This window comes from Populus trichocarpa, chromosome 5 (assembly GCF_000002775.5).
Source record: "Populus trichocarpa isolate Nisqually-1 chromosome 5, P.trichocarpa_v4.1, whole genome shotgun sequence".
NCBI classification, from domain to species: domain Eukaryota; kingdom Viridiplantae; phylum Streptophyta; class Magnoliopsida; order Malpighiales; family Salicaceae; genus Populus; species Populus trichocarpa.
The window spans coordinates 21,438,075-21,460,509 of NC_037289.2; the positions used below are offsets into that span (position 1 = coordinate 21,438,075).

Consider the following 22,435-nt stretch of genomic DNA (forward strand, 5'->3'; position numbering starts at 1 on the left):
TCTGCCTGAGTATTATATTTCAATCTGGACTTAATGATCTTTTAATTATTGTATTTAAGAAATCCATAATTCTTTTTAAACACGGTTACAAAGTGGCATTGGATGGGATTTGTCTTGGCCCACCATCATTTTATACTTGTTTTAGTTGACTCTAATCATATAATATAGCAAAGCTAGCCGTGGTCAAATTATAATATTACGACCTACAAGATTAATTAAGAGTATATAATAATAATAATAATAATAATCACATTTGGGCAGAAGGACCAATCATCGAGGCCGATTAGGATTCGCTCAGACATTGTTTAATCAAGACATTGTTCGTAAAATATAATGTTTAATCAAGGCCACTTGGCAAGTGGATTGCTTTGTCTGGTTTTAATATATAGTATATACTCGTACCAACCACCTAGGTGTTGGAAACAAGCATGCTTTAGTACTTCTTTTACTAGCAACTAAGATTTTTAAATCTCTTCGTAACAATTAAGTACTATGCAAATCCATGGGTATTTTATTATTATATCCTTTTAGTATAATATTATTCCATGGGTGCATTTTTTTCCACAGCACAAAAAAAAAAAAAAAAGCTTGCTTTGATTCGAATCATTCTTGCATAAAATAATGTCTCTGCCGTCCCTTTTCTAGTACAAAGTATTATTGAATGTTTTACTATTAAAAATATTTTTTTAAAAAGAAATATATATCATGGAAATTACATGAGTGAAAGACGGGAGTTTGAACCTCTGATACAATCGTGGCAGTCAGATCCTTCCCGGCGGTGACAACGATAACTCAAAGAGGATCAGGAGTGTTTGCCCTTTCTTTTGCGGAGCTGATTATATTGGGGGAAAAAAGAAGTTAATCCATCGCCACCCTTGCAGGGCCACCTCATGGACAGCCTGTAAATAATATTCAAAATCCCATCAGCCTTGATTATTTTGAGACTTGAAAAGGGTCTTTAATTGAAGAATCAAACTTTTTCTAAAGTTGAAAAATGGAGTTAGGTTTGATACCATCACGAGTAGAAAATTGGGCTCGGAATCGAAGCTTTAATCAATAGCATACCAAGTTTGAAGTATTGCTGCACAAGTTATCAGATTATTGGTCATGCTTATCATTCGACTATGATGTTTTCAGCAAATTTAAACATTTCCGTGCTAGCTGGGAAAAAAAAAAAAAAAACTATCAGCAACCACAATTATATTCACGTTTCCAATAAATTCAAATATATATTTTTATTTACAAAAAATAATATATTTTTTTATGTTTTAGATCGTTTTTGATGCGCTGATCTCAAAAATAATTTTTAAAAAATAAAAAAAATCATTTTAATATATTTTAACACGAAAAACACTTTGAAAAACAACCAAACCACACTCTCAAACAAGCAATAAATATACTTAAAAAAACCCAGATGGATGAACATGAAAAAATCCACGCTCGTTTAATGCAGGCAGGGTTTAATTTTTGGGCAAATTACAAAACTACACCCACACATCCAATAGATTTTGATTAGGTCCCTCATTCATTGATTGCCCCGGTTCTACCCTCATATGCCCACGCTATTAAATCGTGCTAATCTCTTCCTTGTAGACACAAGTCTTTCTAGATAAATTACATGAACACTATAAAAGAACTTGAGTTTTTTATAATGCTTCACTTTTATTCACTTTAATATATTATTAAAATTGGTTTTTTATAAGCCAAGCGAAGACGACTTTTTCTCAGTTCATGAACTTAATTAAAACATTTGGCAGGACCTGTTCTTTACTTTTCTATCACTGCCTGTAGGTTTTTTTTTTTTTTTTTCTAAAAAAAAGGCAAGACATTAGAAAAGGGGAGAGGCTGTGGCGATATCGAGATCCGAGGCCAGGCCACCACCAGCAGATACAAGCTTTTTCAACAACCACTGTTCACATTCAGCGAATGGATCGTGCTTACGTGGCTTGCCTCCGCTAAGAAACCTCTATCTGCTATCAACATTCAACACCCGCTCATGTTCTCACGCTCGCCGTCATATTTTTCTTTTTAAAAAACTTGAATATATATATTTTAATGTATTTTTAATAATAATAAAAAATGGATAACATCATTTTGAAAAAGCTCACTACATTAAATAATCAATATAAAGTATTTTAAGATGCACATTATATAACCTCTCAATGTACATATAAGTTTTTATTTTCCTTCTTATTCTAATCTGAATTTTACAGTTATTCTTTGTTCCATTCCATCTGTTTTTATTTTATTTTTAAAGATTCTTATCTAAACCCTTGTCATTAAAGTTGATCCATTACTTAATATTAATTATTTCCCTGAAGGTATGTTACACGAGTATATGTACATATACTTATGTGTACATGTCCACAATCTTATTCGTTAGTCTTCACATCATGATAGACCAATCACATTAATGAAATTGAGTATATGACTTATTGATGGTATCAACAGAACTGATATCATTAGTCTTTATTCACGTTGATCTATTCACGTGGATGAGTAATTAATGTTGATATTGATGGAACTGATATCATTAATCTCTAGTCGCATAAATGACTAATCAATATCAATATCAGCAGAACTAATATAATTAGCTTTCGCTTATATGGATGACTAATCAAACATTCCTTATAAACTTTTCAATATAATCCTTTCTTTTTTTTCTTTTATCTCCTTATAAAGTCATCAAACATTTAAACAAATAAAAATTATACTGGAGTACTTAAATTAATAGTAATTAATGAGGTGCCAATTTTTTTCATGTTATTCAACATAATCATTCTTTTTTATTCAAAAGTTTTCAAATTTCCTTTTACCTTTCGTTGTTAGAACCCACCAACACAAACCCGTAAACTTTTCTTTCAATTTCAACCATTATTTTACCCTAAACAACATGTATTCCATAGTTTAATAACTAATTCAACACAATCCAACTCAATTTCTCACTTCATTGATGCCCATTTCGGCAAAAATAGAGAATTTCATCCTCAAGAGATTTTTTACCTTCTTTTACATGCTTACATGCATCAAACACATCATTTAAAGTTATTTTTTATCATTCAAACAAAGAATTACACAATCATTAATTTATTTAACCCCAACCCTTCATGCCACGCGCTAATTTCTATAGTGTTCTTCACAAATCAACAAAAAACAAGAAAAAGAAAAATCAAGTGTCAAAACCACTTACCCATAACTTCCATAGCAAAGTTGAGTGGTTTCCTTTAGCCATTTCATCCATTTTTCTTTTCTCCATTTTTGAATTAAACTTTTTCCCTTTACAACCCAACTTCCCAACCTTAATCCCTCTTTAAAATTGCTTTTTTAGGTGGTTTCTCTTCACTCTTCAACACTCTCTAAACCCCTAACTTGGAAGAAAAATCATAATTGTATAAGGAAAATAAGAATATTTGAGCTTTATTTTTTTTTTACAGGGAAGAGATTTTTTGACTTATTTATAACAATGCCATTACTAATTGCCTTAATATTCTTTTCTGTATTTTTATGCAATAATTGGCACTACAATAAGACCTTTTCAAGCTCCAATTTACTTGGTATTTTAACCCACAATAGAATAATATATCAAGAGATTTGTTATAAAAGTCAATCAGATCCAATTATTGGATTAAGAGTTATACTTGATATCATAAAATCGAACAAGAAGTAATTTTATGCTAAAAATCCAAATTTAATTACTATTTTATTGACTTAAATTGTCAACATTTTTAAACGAAATTCATCAGGGACTCCCATCCACAATCATAATAGAATGTTCATATGAGTTTTCACCACTTTTGGTCCAATGAACATCATTATACATTGGTGATCAACATTTTTCGCACATAACATCATGCATTATTTTATTTAGATTTTTCTTTATTATTTTTCAATTGAGGTTTACCTTATTAATAAATTTGCATGATACACAGTGGCACATCTAACAACACAATGGAAGGACAAATTTTTCTATTAGGAGGCATCACATGTGTCATGCAAACAACGTGGATGCCATCCATATACTAGCGCGTAATGAGTACGTGCCAATAATTTTCTTGAATAAAAAATTAATTAGCTAAAAAAAAACCAAAATACCATTCATGAGTCTGGAAATTACAAAAAAAAAAAAAACTGCATGAAAAGATAAGAATGCCCTTAATCGCATGCCTTATTTTTTTTCCTAAAAGAAAATTAGGTATTTTGACCTTTGGTGACTATAATTTTTTGACCTTAAGGGTAAACCAGTCATTTAGCTGTTATTGTTTTTTTTAAAGATTAATATACCCCTACAAATTTTTTGAATGATCAATGAGCTATTGAAAAAAATAAAATTGCCTCCGGCATCAAGGCTTTCATTTTTTCAATTGACGAGCAAAATAATAATTTCACCGTAGCAAACCACAATAACCCATGTCTAGTGCCATAGTGAAAAACCATGCCCTATATATTTTTGGTTAATGTATGCAATTTTTTTATGCTTTTCACTTAAATCTAAATCTAAGGTTTCATTCTCGATGCAACCTGAAAAACAAATAATACCTAAATCACATATTTTTATTTTATTTGAAAAGGTAGGAGAAGACCACCTAATGTTATAGTTAAGTACTGTTTGATTTTGCAATTAGAATTATTTTTTGATGTGCTTTAAAAATGCATTTGGTTTGAAAAAAAATATCAAATTGATTTTTTTAGTTTTTTCCTATGTTTTTAACTTATTAATATAAAAAACAAAAAATAATTATTTTAATTTATTTTCAAATAAAAAATATTTTTAAAAAATATTATACACTACAATACCAAATACATATTTTATAGACATGGTTTGGATGACGATCTAGAAAAATGTCTGTATTTTTAGTTACTTTATAGTTTATTGAGTTAATTATTTTTATTAAAATTGTATTATATTTTTTAATTTTTGAATTGACACCACCAAGTTTAAAACAAGGCAATCGGATTACGAATGTACACACCTAAATCAAACGAATCTCACTAATTTAATAACCTTTTCAATTTAACGTAAAATCTAACTTAAGTTAGTCTAACATGATAAATTTTTTAAATTAAAACGAGTTTATCAACTATAACTACATTACACAACTTCTAGAAAATCCCATAGCAGGAGATGAAAGGATTGCGACCATTGCTTTTCTATCCCCTCTTATCATGGAGCCGGATGCACGCTATTTCTCTCTGGATTCAAATGGGAGTGACATCATCTTACGGCCACGTCATCAAGGCCAGAAAGTCTGAAGACCTCCTATCCTATCGGTGGTCCCCATCGCATTCTCACAACTTCCGTGACCGAGAGCCTTGAGTTGAATAATTGGAATCACCAGACCCTGGAATGCTGCGTTAAGAATACGGACCGTCTGATTGAACCACACGGACGTCTCGGGCTTCTCTGTGAAGCACGAGGTGGTTGGTTGTGAGGTGCCAGGTCAGACTTGCTTTTGTAATTGAGTCCGTCAAAATTAAGATATGTCCACGTCGGATTCTTATTCAATGGTAGTTGTGGCTTCTAGCAGCAAAACAAGCAATCTTATTCGCCAACTCAATTGCGGGTCCCGCTAAAGCACTTTAGTTGTGAAGTGGGCCTTGCTGATTTTTGACCGGCTGTAGAGGTTGTTTCGGGACCGAAGCCCCACGTGATTATTATATCCTCCTTTTGTGGACTTTACGTTCATGCTCTAAATTTTCCACGGGTAACCGACTGCAGTCCACGAATGAGATATTTGCTTTCGGGGTTTCTCACGAATAAGCTCTCGACAAGTGTACCAATCAGCGGAGTCCACTTAATGATCTGCAGCAACCTGAGCTTAAAACGAGTGCGCTTCACGTGGATAAGGCGCGTGCGCGTGAGAGAAGATGCTGATAGTGAATGAAATGCAGAAAATATATAAAATAACACGTGGCCATTCATTTGATGCAGTGGCTCCTAAATTCTACAGAGATAGGGACATTTCTGCCATGTTGGCTCTTGCCATCGCTTGCCGTCCGATTAATGTCAATCCAAAGCTAATGACTAACCCAAAGAAGAAATTGATTAATCTGATCCGTCCATCATTGGTATGGGGTAGGTTACGCGCTGAGTGAATGTACATGATAACGTTCGCTAATAAAAGAAGAAAAAAGGGATGAGATTTATATGAGTGCCCAAAAAAGAACAACCTGGTGAAAGAAAAAAACGAGAGAAGGTTAGTCAGCCAAAGCCGCAGAAGAGAAGAGAAACAGGGCAACTTTGAGAGAGAAAGAGAGAGAGAGCATTAATTCATTTTCTGATAAGGTGCTTCCTGTTTGTTTCTCTTCCGGATAACATACATTTGTAGAAATCTTAAATTTTTCCTTCTTTATGTCGCCGCCGATTATGGTGAATTTCCGGTAGCTGTTAGATATTGAGTGTTAGGAAGAGGTGGTAAAAATTTATGGATAGAAATAGAGAAGGAAGGAGATCATCATCAAACATGGCAGCCTCTAACGGATTATCAAGACGGCGACAGCAGAGAACTACAAGAGATTCTACTGGTATAAAACTTAAAGTTTCTCCAATATATATCTGAGTTAGCTGTTTATGTAACTAACTCAAATAGTCTCTCTCTGTCTCTTTTTCTTGCAGAGGATGGACAAATAATGGTACAAGAATCGGCGAGGCTGAGAGATAGAGGAGGGAGTAAGAGGGAAAGAGATCGAGAATTGTTGAGTAGGAATAAGCGTAGTAGAAGAAGAGGAGGAGGAGGAGGAGGAGGGGGGGGAGATAGGTCAGTACAAGGAAGTAATAAGGAAGAAGGAGAAGAGACTACAGAAGAAAGCATCGGTTATGAAGATGGTTATGAAATTGAAGATGGAGAGGTTTCTCGGTTGCGGCCGCCGCTGGGAGCTGTAAAACAAGTTCCCGGTTCTAGAGTCGCTGCTGACGAAATGATTGGTGTCTCTGTACCTAGAAAGGCCCGGTCAGGTAAAAGAGTTTGTAGATTGAGTAGTTGTGTTTTGTTTGGATTTTTTTTTGTTGAATTAATAGTGATTTTTGGCTTTGAAGCTTCTGTGAAGAGGTCACATGAGAGTTGGGTATCAGGAAATGGTGGATTTGGTTGTGAAGACAGGCGAGCTTCGACTTCACCGGCGGCGAGCAGGAGCTTTGAGGCTGCATCGCCTTCTTCGTCGATTGTTTCGGTCATAAAAAAGACGGTTTGTATTTTTCTTATGTTGATGTTTTATTTTTCTAATTTTTAGACTACATTTTAAGGATGGCGATTGTTTTTTGTGTGTGTTTATTCTCAGAAATCAAGTGGACCCAAGACTCGGCTTCCAAAAGTGTCGAAATCTTCTACAAGTTCAGTTCAGGAAGATTTTGAGATTGAGATCGCAGAAGTTTTGTATGGTTTAAAGAAGCAATCACACGGGCCTAAGAACGAGGAGAAGGCTGACAATGGTTTGCGGAAGATTGATTCAATGGATTCTAATGGAATCGTTCATGATTCTAAATCATCTCCGAATTCATACTTTTCTCGGACATCGATACTGAGTCAAAATAATACCTCTGCTTCGGATACTTTAATTGGTTTAGGTGAGTCTATTTAGCTTTCAGTTTAGATTTCGGTGATGGATGTTTAATGATATTTGTGTTTTGATTTCATTTCTAATGACATTTGCATCATCGAAGAAGCAAAAAATGGATGCTGATTCAGTTATGGTTCATAATAGTTTAATCGCCTCTGCAGTTACAGGTGAAAGGGAGGATGCAAAAATGGAATTTTCTGCAACGAAATCGGGGAAACCATCATTGTACTCAGAATCATGTGAGGTTTCACATGACATGGTTGCTTCTAAACTTGCGTCTGGGTTGGAGTCACAGGAGGAAGCAATGACACAACAGGATTCAAAACCGGCAATTGAAGAATCTGGGGTATCGACCAAGGAAAAATCTGTATTGCCAGAAGAGAAATCACCTGTGAGCAAAAAATTGGATGTTGATATCCGTGATTCCGTTTTGAAAAAATCGTGAGTATAATTAGATATCTCTTTTTTTTTTTTTTATCATTTCAGATATATAATTAGATATCCCATTTTCTCATCTTTTTCCTTGCTCTATCTGGTGGGTTTCTTAAGGACCTCAACCGTGTCAAAGGTAGACAGCCAGCGAGAGGAGAAGTTCGAGATCGATCTGATGGTGAGGATCTATCTTGTTGCTATCCGATTACATTTCCCTTGGTATTTTTGCTGTTGAGATTTCTCAAGTCGAGTTATGGCTTTCCAACAGGCTCCTCCTCCCATGGTGTCTTCTCCAGAATGGGATGGCTTTGTTGATTTGTCTTCGAATCCTAAGCCCGCAGCCCAAGATGTGGAAATGGTGAGCATATAGTTGTTGCTACTTGCTAACTCACCTCCCCTGTTTAAGTCAAAACTTGGATTTGACTATTTGACATTTTGTGGTATTTTGTTTTTCTTGGAACTTAGCCAATCAATTCTATGTTATTGTTATGCTGCAGAAAATGGAAAATATGGTTAAGAATAAAGAATTGGTGGACAGTCCGGTGAAGAAGGAAGGGGTTCTTTTTGAAGATAAGGTGACGAAGACAGTTAGAGAAAAGCGTGGATTAAAACTAGATTTTGAGAAGCCGAATCGCAAAGTGCAGCAGAAACTGCAACCTAAAGCTACCGTTCCTAAAGTGGAGACAGCTGGTAATTCTAAGCTTCAGCTTGGTGTTCAGCGTGATGACTTTAAGAGTTGTCATATAGCTTACGTTTTTGACCCATTGAGATTATTGACGATTTCTTCCTCCACTTTTATCAGCTCAATCTGGTTCGTTGCCTTTGCCAATTGCCATACCTAGCTGGCAAAGTAGCAATCTTTTGCCTCTCGGGTGTGATATCTAGACCTTCATTTTCTTATCAATCGTTGCTTTATATATTCCTTGCTCAAAGAATTGATTTATAATTAGAAAGTAACTCATGTTTATTTGCAGATACACGACTTCCTTTCAGACAGTTGTGCCCATGGATGGGACAACCAGATCATCCAAGGCATTACAGGTATCATATACCAGTTCCTTTTTCCAAAGCCTCAACCTTGCCATTTATCTTGGACTTTCATTTTGAATTCTCCATTGAATTATCGAAAAATGTTCAGCCTCCACAGTTTATCCCTCAACCTCGGCCAAAGAGATGTGCAACCCATCATTATATTGCTTGCAACATTCGCCTGCAACAGCAATTTACAAAGATGAACCATTTCTGGCCAGCGGCAGCTGGCTCTGCTACTCTATGTGGAGCCAAACCCAAGAACCTCAATGTAATGCCTTCTGCGGAAAACATGATAATCAGACACCCATCGCAAGGTAGCTTTCCAGTTGTGAATCTAAATTCTGCCCAGGACAAAGTGCAGGCGGTGCCAAACATTCCAGATTTTACTCGAAATGATAGAGGCTCTGAGAGTGCCACCTTGATAGATACAGCACAGAAGAAGCAGCTTGTGCTCCACCAGCCTCCACAGCCAGCCCCAGCTGGTAATTTAATGGTATGCTCTTGCCCCATGCCACGCAGTTTAATTTATCTGGTTTATTATGTAGATCCTTGCTAAGATTGTCATAAAGTTTTGCTTTCGTAAAGTTGTTGATGCCTTTTGTTTTAAATTGTAGCATGGCCCTGCCTTCATCTTCTCCCTCAATCAGCATCAAGCGCCCACAGCAGCAATGACAAGTCAAACCGGGCCTTCTAAATCTGCTTCCCCAATCAACAATGAATCATTGTCTGGCAGTGCTGTAGCTGGAGTAACGACAAACTCTTCAGCATTGCCAGGGATGGCTGCAGCTGTGAGCTTTAGTTACCCAAATTTGGCAGCCAATGAAGCTCCGTACTTGACAATTCTACCAAACAATAGTTATCCATTCCCCATCTCCACTCCTGTTGGAAACCCAACATTCAGAGGTGGAACCCCTGCTCAAGCATTGTCTTTCTTTAATGGGTCTTTCTACTCATCTCAGATGTTACATCCATCCCAGCTTCAGCAGCAGCAACCTCAACCTGTAGTCCAACCAGCACATCAGAATGCAAGTGCGTCAAGTGGCTCATCATCATCTCACAAGCAACCCCGAAGTCAGCAACGGGGGGCACATGTTAGCACCAATAACTTTTTGACCTCGACAATGATGCAGTCACAGCAGCTGCCAAAGACTCGTATACCTTCCCATCACACTCGGAAGCTTGACTCTGAGATGAGTGGGGAGAGCACCCCAATAATTGCTGATACCCGAGCCTCTCACTCGAAAAGGAGTGTTAATGGCCCTAATTTCATGATTCCTCTTCAGCCAAACTTTGGTTTAATGGCTTCTACAAATGTTGGTGGCGGTGGAAATCATGGTGAAAAGCAGCAGCAGCAGCAATTGTCACAGGAAAAGAATTTAAAGGGTGGAGTAGAGCTTATCCCCTCTCAAGCATTTGCAATGTCATTCGCCTCTTTCAATGGAAGCAAGACAGCTTCGAACCTTAATTTCTCAGCTATGGCACAAAATCCTACCATCTTACAAAGCTTCCCAGACATGACATGGCAGGGGTACCAGGTTGTATCAGCAGCTCAGGCCACACAAAAGAAGAACCACCAGCTGTCTGAAGGGAAGACTGGAGGCAGTTCAACCAATCCTGACGATGGAAAAAAAGCTACAATGGGAAGGCCATCAACAAGTATTGGGCAGACACTTATTTTCGATAATTCAGCTAGAACTCTCGACTTTGTGCCATCTCCTTTCACTGGACACTGGCCTTCTCGCTCCATCACCGGACCTACAAGCATTCAAATGGCTGCTAACTCAAGCACAACTTCTCAGCAACAACAGCTCGTTCAGCTTCAGAAGCAACATATTTTGCAGCAGCCTATTGGTGCAGCCGAAAGTAAAGCACCAACATCCAGCAGCCTGCCTTCGCCCTCCATTGATGCCAAGTTTTCAAATAATACTCCCATTTTTTCTCGAACTCAAGCTCAGGGAAGTACTCCACAAAATCCCCAGTGGAAGAACTCGTCCAGAACCCCTTCCACGCAATCCCCACTTGCATCTCTCTCAGCATCCAACACAGTTCATAAGAATGCTTCCCAGCAGCAAGGAAGAGCACCACAAGGCCGTAGCCAAATATCATTTGGGCAAAGTTCCAAGTCTGCTTTGCCACCACAAGGGCAACAAATATCCTCTAGTAACCATTCTCCATCTACTGGTGGCAACTCGATAACAACTTCAAAGAATGCCAACGCTAATTCATCGGTTCCTGTTACACAGCCACAGCAGTGTGACAACTCCTCAAGTGGGAATGCCCAGAAGTCCTCCCCGGTTTGTGGTAGGAATGTGCCATCAATCTTAAGCACATGCCCCAGCCACCTTTCTGAGCTGGAGTACTAGAGTCGTTTTCGACAGAAGTCCATCTATTTGATGTGTTCGTCAAGGGCCAGTTGCCCCAACTGCCATCCGGGTCTCAAATCTGGATGGTGCAAATGATGGTTGTGGCCAATTTAAAGGCGTTCTGCAATTTGCTCTGCTTCTATCATTGCTGCCCATTTTACAGTGTAATCTTGTATCATTTCTTTCTCACTCAAATCCAAAGCCGTGAGAGCTGGATAGCAGGACTAGAAAACAGTTGATTGTCTCCCCGAGGATTTTGGGGTCTTGCATTATACAAGTAGAGGGAGGCTAATTCTTGGTGGGGAACCGGCAATTGAAGACATCTGCCGGCATTTCATGGAGTAATGAATTATTGGTGGCGAGGAATTCATTGCAAGTGAGATTTTTTGACGAAGGTAGAACTGTTCTTATCATACGTGGATGTCTGAGCGCCACTTTGCCTTCATGAGTTCGGCAAGGATGTAAGAAGACAGGGTTGTGGAAAGGGGAGATAGGGTTCAGATTAGGCGTACAGTTTCTGAAGTTAATTTAGTCGGGACCTGCCATATTTGAACATCATTCATCGGCAGACCTATCATATAGTTGCACATTTAAGGTTATTGGTAGTTGACAGGGTCCAATTTAATTTGATTTATGTAATGTGATGCTGATGTGTAAATATGATAAGTGGTTAACATAGAATAGAAGGCAATGTCCCTGAGAGTTCTGTTCTTTGATTACCTTAATGGCTGAATAATTTGAATGCATTTATGCTAAGGTTTGGTGCTTAACCAGGCAGAAGAGAACGGGTGTGGGGACCATAAAGATTTGAAGTCTGAAAAGGAGGTCTGAAAATCTTGAGAAGAAAAGGTCCAAAAATGACAGTATGATTAAAGTTTTGGAAAAATTACTCGTGATAGAAAAATATTTAGAAAATAATTCAGTTTTAATATGATTGTTAATATTGAATTTGTAACATCTGTTGTTATATTAGGTTTTGTAATGACTCATAAATCAAATGTTCATGTTTTATATAAATTAATTAACATGTATAAAAATTAACACAAAAATTTATTAAGATCTAATGGATAAAGATTCAATGATCAAGAAATAAAAATAGAAATAAAATGAGGTGGAACAAGGAAAGAAATAGGAGGGAAAGAAATGATCGGAAAATAAGATAAGGTGAAATGAGAGAGAAACAGGAAAAGAAATAGGAGGCAAAGAAAGAATGAGTCACTAGTAAGACCCTAGTGTTTTGTTTTTTATACTTCTAGTATTAAAAATATCTCGATGAGATAATTCTAATCACATCATGAAAGACTACAAAACAAGGTTGAAGTTGATTAATAGCTTTGTTTGAGGTTAATTTTGGGTTAAGGTATTTTAAGTTTTGGTTAATCTTAAACAAAACCACAAACCAATTACAATTTTATTTGATGGTCTTTCATGGTGTGGTTAGAATCGTCTCATCGAGATTTTTTTAACAATATCGGATGTGAAAAAACAGAACTCCGATGTATTCCCAGTAAACCATTTTTTCCCCTTTCTTTTTCTTTCTCATTTTCTTTTCATGTCACATCAAGTTATCTCCTACTATATTTCTTTACTTTTGGATCTTAAATCTTATATCTTGACAACCAGATCTTTATAGAATCTTATGTTATCTTTTGTATATGTTAATTAATTTTACTTTTGATTTTTGCGTAAACAACTGTTATTTTCAATAATTTTGTTGCAAAATTAATATTTAAAATCACATTTACTTTCAATCTATATTATTTTCAAAATATTTTTCTAGCTCGTGTTATTTAATCAAATTTTTTATCAAACTATGTTAGAAGATAAAATACCTTTGTATTATCGTCTCTTTGTGCACCACATTATTAGTCATTACGTAGTGGCATGGTCTTCTTTCTTCATTAAAGTCGATTGCGATTGTCTTGATCACAATTATTCTTATGCACAAGGTTTATTTTTTCCCTCGCATTTCCTGGGATAGGATGTGAAAGATAGACGTGTACCGAATAGATAATCCCTGTCCGTGGAACTCTAACACAGGAAAGCACCAGTGATGGAGCAGTTCCAAAAAGCAAAGAAAAGGACATGATGACGGGGCATTGATCATTAACAAAGACAATCTGTCTCGGTAATTGCATTATTATGGCTCGCAGGTTAATGAGCATGAAGTTAATATAGTGATGCTGCGAGGTCATTATTTCTGCTCGTGGAGGTAAAATATTTCTAAATTGACAACACGCCAAGGAGATTCTTATTTTCCTCCTACTGCAATAAAACTAAAATTCTTCAGCGTTTTACTGTAAATTATGTATAATATAATTTAAAGTAAAATAATTGATGAGCTTTTAATGATAAAAAAATAAACACATTTAGAAATAAAATCATATTTTTATATATTTATTACATGGTATAATTACTCTCATATCCTAAAAAAATAGCACAACTAATGTCTAAGGGGCGTTTTTCAATTTTCACATTTTTTGTATAGTGTAATTACCGTATAACATCCAGGGTCAACTTTTTTTAACATAAGAGCAAGAGGCATTTTAGGTTTTTTAACCTCTGTTTTCTTGGAATTATCTCATGGAGTCAAGAATACTATGGTCTTTCTATAATTAAAAAAAAGGTTGGCGCGTGCTCAACAAGTGAGAAACGTCTATGCCCTTTGGGTGGCTTGTGCAGCGCCTTCTAGTAGTCGTTGGTAGCTTTCCACGGTGGCGTTCGAAGCATCATGCCACCCTCTACATGGTGGGCCGATGCATGTTGGCCTCCATGAAACGTAGGACCTCCTGCGATAATTTTTCTTGTTCTCCCTTTTTTTTTATCTCTCCTCCACCTCGAAAGGTATGATAGCCTTGCAAGGTTGTAAAAGTAGTTCTCAATCATTTAATTATATCGAATTTGATTTATTTGTTTTTCAATTTCATTCATTGACATTTTATTTTTTTGTTTTTTTTATCAAATTTGATCATTATCCTTTTGATTTCTATTTATTTTGCTTTTAATCTTTTTTTATTGGATTTTATTTTTCGATTTAATCCCTAATCATTTCATTTTAATTTTTTTTTCTTTTTCAATTTGATCATCATTCTTATGATTACAATTGCTTTTATTTTGAGTTATCTTTTTGATTAATTATTTTTTATTTCAATTTCATCCCTTATTGTTTAATTTCACTGAACTTTCATATCGTATTTGATGCTTAATTTTTTTTATCCTGCTTTTAATACTTGGCCCAATAGTCGACTCCCATCATGTCTCGGGTCACATGTTGGGTCGAATAACCTGGGTTACTGGAATCAATCGGATTTTTTATTGTGTAGGAAGTAAAAATGATATTATTTTGATAAAAAACTAAAATAAACAGGTGTTGACATGATTTTTTCATTACTAATCGCTTGATTTTTTATTCAGCTAAAAAGTAAAAATAGTATTATTTTGATAAAAAAATTCAATTATGATCATCGTTTTCTTATTGGTCTTTATTTGTTTTGGATTCTTTTTTAGATTCTTTTTTTTTTCAGTTCCATCTATTTCCATTTGATTTTGTTTTGTTTTTATATTAAATATGCAACTCATTCTCTTTGTTGTTGCTTTTTTATTTTTTTCTTGTTTGTTTTCTTTCAATTTTGCCCCTCATCATTTTTTTTTTCAGATTTAGTTTTTATTTTTTAATTGCTTTTTTTTTATCCGTTTCTTAATTTGGTTTATCTTTCAATTTTTTCCTTCAACAATTTATTTAATTTGTTTTTTCATCTAATTTTGATTCTCATTCTTTTAATTGTTTTTTTTTGTACTTTTTATTTTTTTATTCTATTTTTTTTTATTAAGTCCCTCATTATTTTATTTCATTAGTTTTTTGGTTCTCATTATTTTAATTACCATTTGTTTTCTTTTTAGTTTTGTGATGATTAAGAATTTTTTTCAAGATTGTTTTTTGGTCTTCTATATGGTCATCTTGGTCTCATGACCAGAGTTGTTGATTTTAAATATTTGCCCGATCTAACATTGTTTTTTTTTAATATTATCATTTGACATTAAACTATTGAGCCTTGAGCTTTCTATTTTTTTCTTTGTCCTTTCTCTGGGGTTATCCTGGATAGCGAGTTAGTCAAGTTAACTCGAGTTCACTTAGATTATCACCGTTTGAATATCTTTTTTATGCTAAAAAAAAACTCAACTATAACCTTATTTGGTATTGTGGTTTAATTATGTTTTAAAAAAAATTATTTTTTTTTAGATTCAAATTATTTTTTTGGTGTTTTTAGATCGTTTTGATGTATTGATATCAAAAATAAATTTTAAAAAATAACAATATTTTGATATATTTACAAGCAAAACACACTTAAAAAACAACTTCTACCACATTTCTAAATTCACCTTATATGTATTTATGGAATGACCCAAACTTGTTCTTTAGTGATCGATGATGAGTTGATTTTAAGCCTAACTATTTTTAACATTCATTCTATAACAAACAAATTTAATTGATCTATTATATTAAACTCAATTTTATTAAGTTCATAATTGAGCTCATTAATTTCATCGTTAATTTAGTTAATTTAATCATGAGATTATTTTTGTGCAAGATTTTTTTTTAACATTGTCATACAGAAAAAGTTAAATGTGAGTTGCATATAGAAGTGAGAAAAAAACTGAAAAACTGATTAAATCGAGAAAAAAAAAAATCAAACCGTGAAAAAAAAATTAAACAAATTATAATTTTTAAAAAACCGAGTCAAACCGAACCGAAACCGGTCGGTTTGAACTGATTTTGTTTTAAAATAACAGAAACCGGTCGGTTTGAACTGACTTTTATTTTTTTAAAAAAACCAGTTTGGTTATTTTTTTTGATAAAAACCGAACCGAACCGAAAATAATCATCCTAGTTGCATGTTAAATTCTCTTGTTCAAAATTATATATTTTTATAAAATTCAAAATGATAGATGACGTTAATTGATAAATTCTGAAAAAAAATCCAAACGGAATAAAATTCAAAAGCATTTTGGAAAAAAAGACTCTTAAAATATAAAAATTCGTTATTTAATCAATTAAGCATCAACTTATTGGTTTCTCAAAATGTACAGGTTATTATTTTTTTTATCCTGAAAATCTGTTTTAGAAAAAAAATAAAATTAGAGAAAATTATTCTGAAAGTCTCCATCCTTTTTTCTCAAATACAGGGTGAACAAATTAAAAAAATAAATTAAATTAACTATTATGTAGTCTAACAAACTTTTAAATTTATAAACAACTATACAGTCGAAATCGGACCAGTAGGATACAATATATGTATGAACTAATGACTAGGGTGTTTTTTAATCCTCAAGTGATTTGAAACGACAATAAAATCCGATCTTTACTTTTGAAACGACATATCACCCGCCAAACACGTGAAGAGGAAAACATGCGTAAAGATGGAGAGAGATTATCAATTCTTGTTGTCACGGGCTAGATCCATTAATGTCATAATCTGACGGTTGATGATCTACATCCCAAAGGTACAAGTAATGAAAGAAAGATTGGGGGAATCATAAATTCAATCATATCTTTATTGAATGACACCGCGCGCGCGCGCGCGCATCAATCTGATAAAAATTGAATACCTTCGAGCTGTGATGTGAGACACAATTGTTATTTGGTAATATAATAATGGTTGTTTTTTTAAATATATTTTTTAAAATATATTAAAATAATATTTTTTATTTTTTATATCAGTATATTAAAAAAATTTAAAATATAATTTTAAATAAAAAAATAACTCTATATGAAAAGTCGTTTAGACCATGCCTTTTCATGCCCTGTAGACAAGCATTTAAAAATAAGTTCAATAATCTTCAATTTGGATCTAGGATCTTCCTTTATTTACACCAGTTGTTCAATAGTGGGGAATATTTATCATGGAGACTAGGACCTGTTAAAATTAATAGTCCTACAGTAACATAAAGTGTGTGTGTGTATGTGTTGTGTTATGCAAGGTTGAAGGACATTGACCCCAAATAAATTTTAGATACAAAAGTGTATTATGTTGTCCTTCCCTCTGGTTTGGAATTAGTAGCTAAGCAACCTTATTGGACCGACCTATCAATTCTTATCTTTGTATGTCCAATAGCTTTGTATTGCAATTATAAATATTTTTATAATAAAGTTACGTTCCCTTTTGTTTTAACTAGTGTTTAGTATTAAAATTATTCTTTAGACATCTTCTTAAAAGAAGTAAACAAGAACATATTGTTAAAGATTCATGGAATAGAAAGTACCATTACCAACCACCAATCTCAAAATTATGTATAACTAAGCACTTGTAACCAACCATTAATCTCAAAATTATGTATAACTAAGCACTTGTAACGAACAAAATGGAAATCTACATGTTTACATGATAATAGGTTGCCATGTTCATACGAAAAAGGGAGTTTAGCTGGACAACTATGACTTAGGATAATCTTCGACAACTTGTTATTGAAACCAAATTTACTATAATGTCAGTAGAAGCTTTACTAAAGTGGTGGGGTTATACAAAGTAGTAGTTAGAATCCCATGTTTCAAGTTAAGAGTGTGGTTGTTGCTTGGATTGTTTTGCAAGTGGTAAGGTTGCTAAAAATCCCTTCAAGATTATATGATTTTTATTTTAAGTTATAATGGGCTGAAAGGGGTAAAATATTAGATTTGGATATATAAATCACCTGAAAAACAACTCTTTTTTGTAGGTTTAGGAAATCTTTAGATGATTAAGTTAGCATTGGTGGTGAAGAAAAAGAAAATTAGAAGGTTGTGTTGTATGTGTTTATAAAATAAAGATTAAAGAACAAAGCTTAAAAAGAAAAGGATGAAGTTTTCTTGTTAACAAGAAGATTGCGAAGGAGAGATTGCTTACCTTAGGCTTTAGAGTAACATCGGGTTTCTATAAGAGATACATTCATTCTAGATCTTATGGGATGCATAATGTTGATGACAATAACATGATCTATCTTTAAGAAATATGTGACCAAGTTACGTGTTCTTATTTAATGCATATATGTTTGTTTCGTGCTTAGTAGCGAGTAGATTAGATTTGACAAATGGGTGGTGCATCCGAGAGGAGCAAATGGCTACAGGGCGAGTCTGTGCCTATCCAAGGTTGGGTTTGCATAGGATCTCAGCGAGCTTTTCTATATGGGAATGTTGTCTTATTAGGCTCTATGGACACCAATTCCCAATTCGATGATGGATATTTTAACTTGTTGAGCAATAATGGTTTCTAAAGAGTCAAATCAAAGATCCCTGTTTTTGAAAAACACTAAATTATATGATATACTTGAACCTAAATAAATGGGAGCTTTATTGAATCTTGAATGTTTAATTAAGCTTCGTGACCTATTATTACATTGATATTGTATCTTTTATACCTATTATGACATTGATCTTGTATCTTCTATATATATATATATAACTAAAAGGAAAAGGTGGTATAAAATAGTCAAATAACATTTGGTTTGATTGACAGGAGCGATAGGGTTTTTTCGGTTTTTATGAATAATAAAAGTACTAAAATACCCTTGGAGACAAAAGAATATATGTTTGGTGTCTAGGGTATTTTTTATTTTTTTTTAATGCACATTTAGATTACTTAAATACCCTTAAAGTAAAAGGAAAAAAAAGCCTTCGATCAAGGGTTTCATTTTTATTATGCCGCTCAGTCAAATTAACATTGTACTGCTTCGAGTTAACTCATCTAGGCTATATGTAAAAAATTGGATAAAAAATAGATTAAAAAAAAAAAGTCAAAGTAGTTAATTTCTTTTAATTCTTTTCAGCGTATTTATAGCACCTAGACATTATTTTTCTTAAAAAAGAGTGAATCCACGGCCATGCCTATTTTTGAGTATTGAGGCATTACTACGTAAGCTAGGATACAGGTCCCAACAGAAGCAAGATGCCTGGAAAACACAACAAATTGGGCTTCTCAAAGACGTACCGACTCATCTGCCTCAACTCTACTATTGACTACTAGTTTAATATCCTCGAACACGCACATTACTTGATTGCTAAGAGCCTCGAAATAATGATTAAAAAAAAAAAACTTAAAACTAAGATAAAGGGTACTCAGACCCTCGCACAGTCTCCTACATGATTTATACTTTAAAAAAACTATATATTAAAAAAAAAAACCATCACACCCTGTTTAAAAGGAGTTATAATTACTTTTCAAAATATTTTTTATTTATAAATATATTAAAATAATATTTTTTTTATTTTTTAAACATTATTTTTAATATTAACATATCAAAATATATAAAAACACTAAAAAAAATATTCATTTAAAATAAAAAAATAAAAAATTTTAAATACTTTTTTAAAATACTTTTCAAACACATAAAAATCAAGGCTGGAGAGCTTAAACCAAGAAATTACTTTGTTGTGGCAAGGTACTAAGCTAGCTTAACATATATTGTTGCACTTAACCCTAGGAGATCGCGTGGGCTAGTTTAGAGCAAGTTGAACTATTGATGAGGGGACCCTTAATTCCCTAAGAAGATCTTACATCCATGTCGGCAATGTCGGCACGTACATCTCACGCGCTGGCAAATTGGGTGTTGCTGGCTTGGGCAGCATGTGTCCTTCACACGACCTAAAAAACCAGAGTACAGCAGGTTTTTGGCAAATTCTTTTTGGATCCCGTTGAATATAGATTTCAGACAAAAAGTTCTTTAAAATATTTAGGAATTATATATATATATATATATATATATATATGTATATATATTTCATAAAAAATACCTTGAGTAATTTTCATATTGTACTTGTGATTTTTTATTAAATAAAAAAATATATTTTATTTTATAAAATATAATAAAAAAATATATTTTATTTATTCGAAACTTTTTAATTAAAAGGAAATCTTGAACCATTGGCCGAATAAACCTTAGCTTAAGTCAGTTCTGCCACATTACAATTATACAAAGAAAATAAAAGTAAGAATTTGTTTTGAATCTAAGAATGACCCACTAGAGCTGTGAGAATCGATCAAAAAATGCTAGAAAAAGTCGAGGCAGTGTCGGCGCGTGCATCTTATGCGCTCGTAGATTAAGTGCTCGTGGCTTAGGCTGCCCGTGTTCTTGACGCACTACCGATGGACCTTAAAAAAACACAAAGATGGTAAAACCTTTGGGCTTGATTTGGTTGAGTTTGGGTCTGATATTTCGGGTTTACCTTCGTTGTGATTTTGTGTTGGAAGGGAGAACGATTGTCGTGTGATGATATTTCAGATCAATGAGCGGAGATGATTTTGGTGGTGAGAGGCTGGAGACGATGGTGGTCGTGTGAGGCTGCAATGAGCGGTTTCTGTGGGGGTTTCAACATGGTTGTAAAAGAGAGACGGTAGCGGTTGTTGTGAGAGAGATTTGGGTGTGGTGACTGATGGGAAATGGAACGATGATGGCTGTGTTGGCTAGCTTGGGGCTGGATTCCAACAGTGCAATGGTGAGGATTTTTAACAGTGGCGCCATTTCGGCTGTCTTTTATATGGTAAGGGAAGAGGATGAAGGGGGTAGGGAGCTAGGGTTCTTTGGTCTTCGGCAAAATTATCTTTCGGTCAGCTGAGATTATTCTTCTCTCTCTTTTTAGTGCTCCAGGTTCTCTCAACTACTCTCCTCTCTCTCTCTTTTTTTCTCCCTCTATTCTCGTTGGTTTTCTTTGTATTCTTTTTTTTTTTTTTTTTCCGGGTGTCACTCGTCTCTTATATTGATAGTATAGTTTTTAAACTCGGTCCAATTTATGGTCCGGCTTCCAAGTTTTAACCAGGTTATCTAATTGGCTGGGTTAATCTTTATTTTAAAAAACAATTCAAAACGGTGTCGTTTTAGTTAAAAAACAAAAAACAAAAATAAAAGTCAACGGGTTGCAACTTGATTTTTGATCAGATCACCGGGTTTTCTATTTTTTCATCAACCCGGCCCGGTTCCAGCCCGGATCGACCCGCCGGGCCGGGCCGGGTTTCAAAACTATGATTTATAGCATGTTCCTTGTGGTTATCTTTTACCTATTTAGAGTTTTTTTTCAAGATGTATGAGAGTATAAATATTTGTTGTTTTTTAAAGTATTTTTTACTTAAAAAAATAAATTAAAATAGTATATTTTTTATTTTTTAAAAATTTATTTTTAATATCGAATATAATAAAAAAATAATTTTAATACATAAAGATTAATATAATTAAACGCTATTAGTATATCCATCATATAAAGTACATATATAGTGGACCTGGGTATTTTTAAGATGATTAGACCTTAATGTTATTCCTGTTAAGTCAACAAGTATTTAAGTCAACATATATTTGAGATGATATAGTATAATTCAGGACTTGAAAATTTGTTTCTTTTTCTGAGATCATGTGAATTAAAATGGTGATTAGGATCTCCACTGTGCAATTTCTCATGGAACTGTGCTGTCAATGTTAAATTCCCAATATATTGTTGCCTTTTCAAACCCGAATGTCTATCATAATATAGAAATGTCGTAATAAATGGAAGCAAATGTACGAGAACACGAGAGGATCCAATACTTTTGATGGTGAGTTTTATTATATAGTCTGTTTAGTTTTGTTAACAAATGTGCTCAGCAAATGTACGAGGACACGGAATTTATTTTGTCAGATATTTTATTTTATAAAAAAAATCATGTCATTGTATATATATTTTTTTAATTTTATTGTAATATCATCATTGATTCTGTTAATATATTTACTAACAAGCTTTATTGTCAAGTTAATTTTGTTGGTAAAAATTATATGTTATATTTTTCTCTAACTTTTTTTTTTTTCAACTACAATTCCTTTGTTACACATCAATAGAATGTTTCTACCAGTGTTTGATGATGGATATAGTAATGAAAAAATGGAAATTTTTTTATTAATGTTTTCGTTTGTATTTGTGAGATTTTTAATGGTGATTATATTTTTATTTTTAAAAATATTTTTTGTTTGAAAATATATTAAAATAATAATTTTTTAAAAATTTATTTTAACATAAAAACATTAAAATAATCTAAAAATTTTAAAACCCAAACACTTTCCGA

At 33.7% G+C, this 22,435-nt stretch overlaps 1 protein-coding gene across 2 annotated transcripts; it reads left to right on the top strand.

Moving 5' to 3' along the window:
• Positions 1 to 6,130: 6,130 nt before the first annotated feature.
• On the top strand, positions 6,131 to 12,151 carry LOC18099647 (protein TIME FOR COFFEE). Of its 2 annotated transcripts, none has more exons than XM_024600885.2 (12): positions 6,131 to 6,522; positions 6,614 to 6,952; positions 7,034 to 7,182; positions 7,276 to 7,561; positions 7,716 to 7,995; positions 8,104 to 8,164; positions 8,255 to 8,344; positions 8,484 to 8,676; positions 8,789 to 8,858; positions 8,961 to 9,027; positions 9,125 to 9,511; positions 9,633 to 12,151. In XM_024600885.2, the coding sequence occupies exons 1-12, from the start codon at positions 6,423 to 6,425 to the stop codon at positions 11,379 to 11,381; spliced, it is 3,771 nt and encodes a 1,256-aa protein (XP_024456653.2). In that variant the 5' UTR covers positions 6,131 to 6,422; the 3' UTR covers positions 11,382 to 12,151. The 2 variants fall into 2 exon arrangements, with proteins under 2 accessions (XP_024456653.2, XP_024456654.2); XM_024600886.2 differs by having other exon boundaries at positions 7,722 to 7,995.
• Positions 12,152 to 22,435: the final 10,284 nt, after the last annotated feature.

What these genes read in the sequence shown, in the direction of transcription:
- LOC18099647 (XM_024600885.2), top strand. Translation starts at nt 6,423, where the DNA reads ATGGATAGAAATAGAGAAGGAAGGAGATCATCATCAAACATGGCAGCC. An exon ending in AACTACAAGAGATTCTACTG is followed by an intron (nt 6,523 to 6,613) that starts GTATAAAACTTA and finishes TTTTTCTTGCAG; the next exon opens with AGGATGGACAAATAATGGTA. An exon ending in AGTTCGAGATCGATCTGATG is followed by an intron (nt 8,165 to 8,254) that starts GTGAGGATCTAT and finishes GCTTTCCAACAG; the next exon opens with GCTCCTCCTCCCATGGTGTC.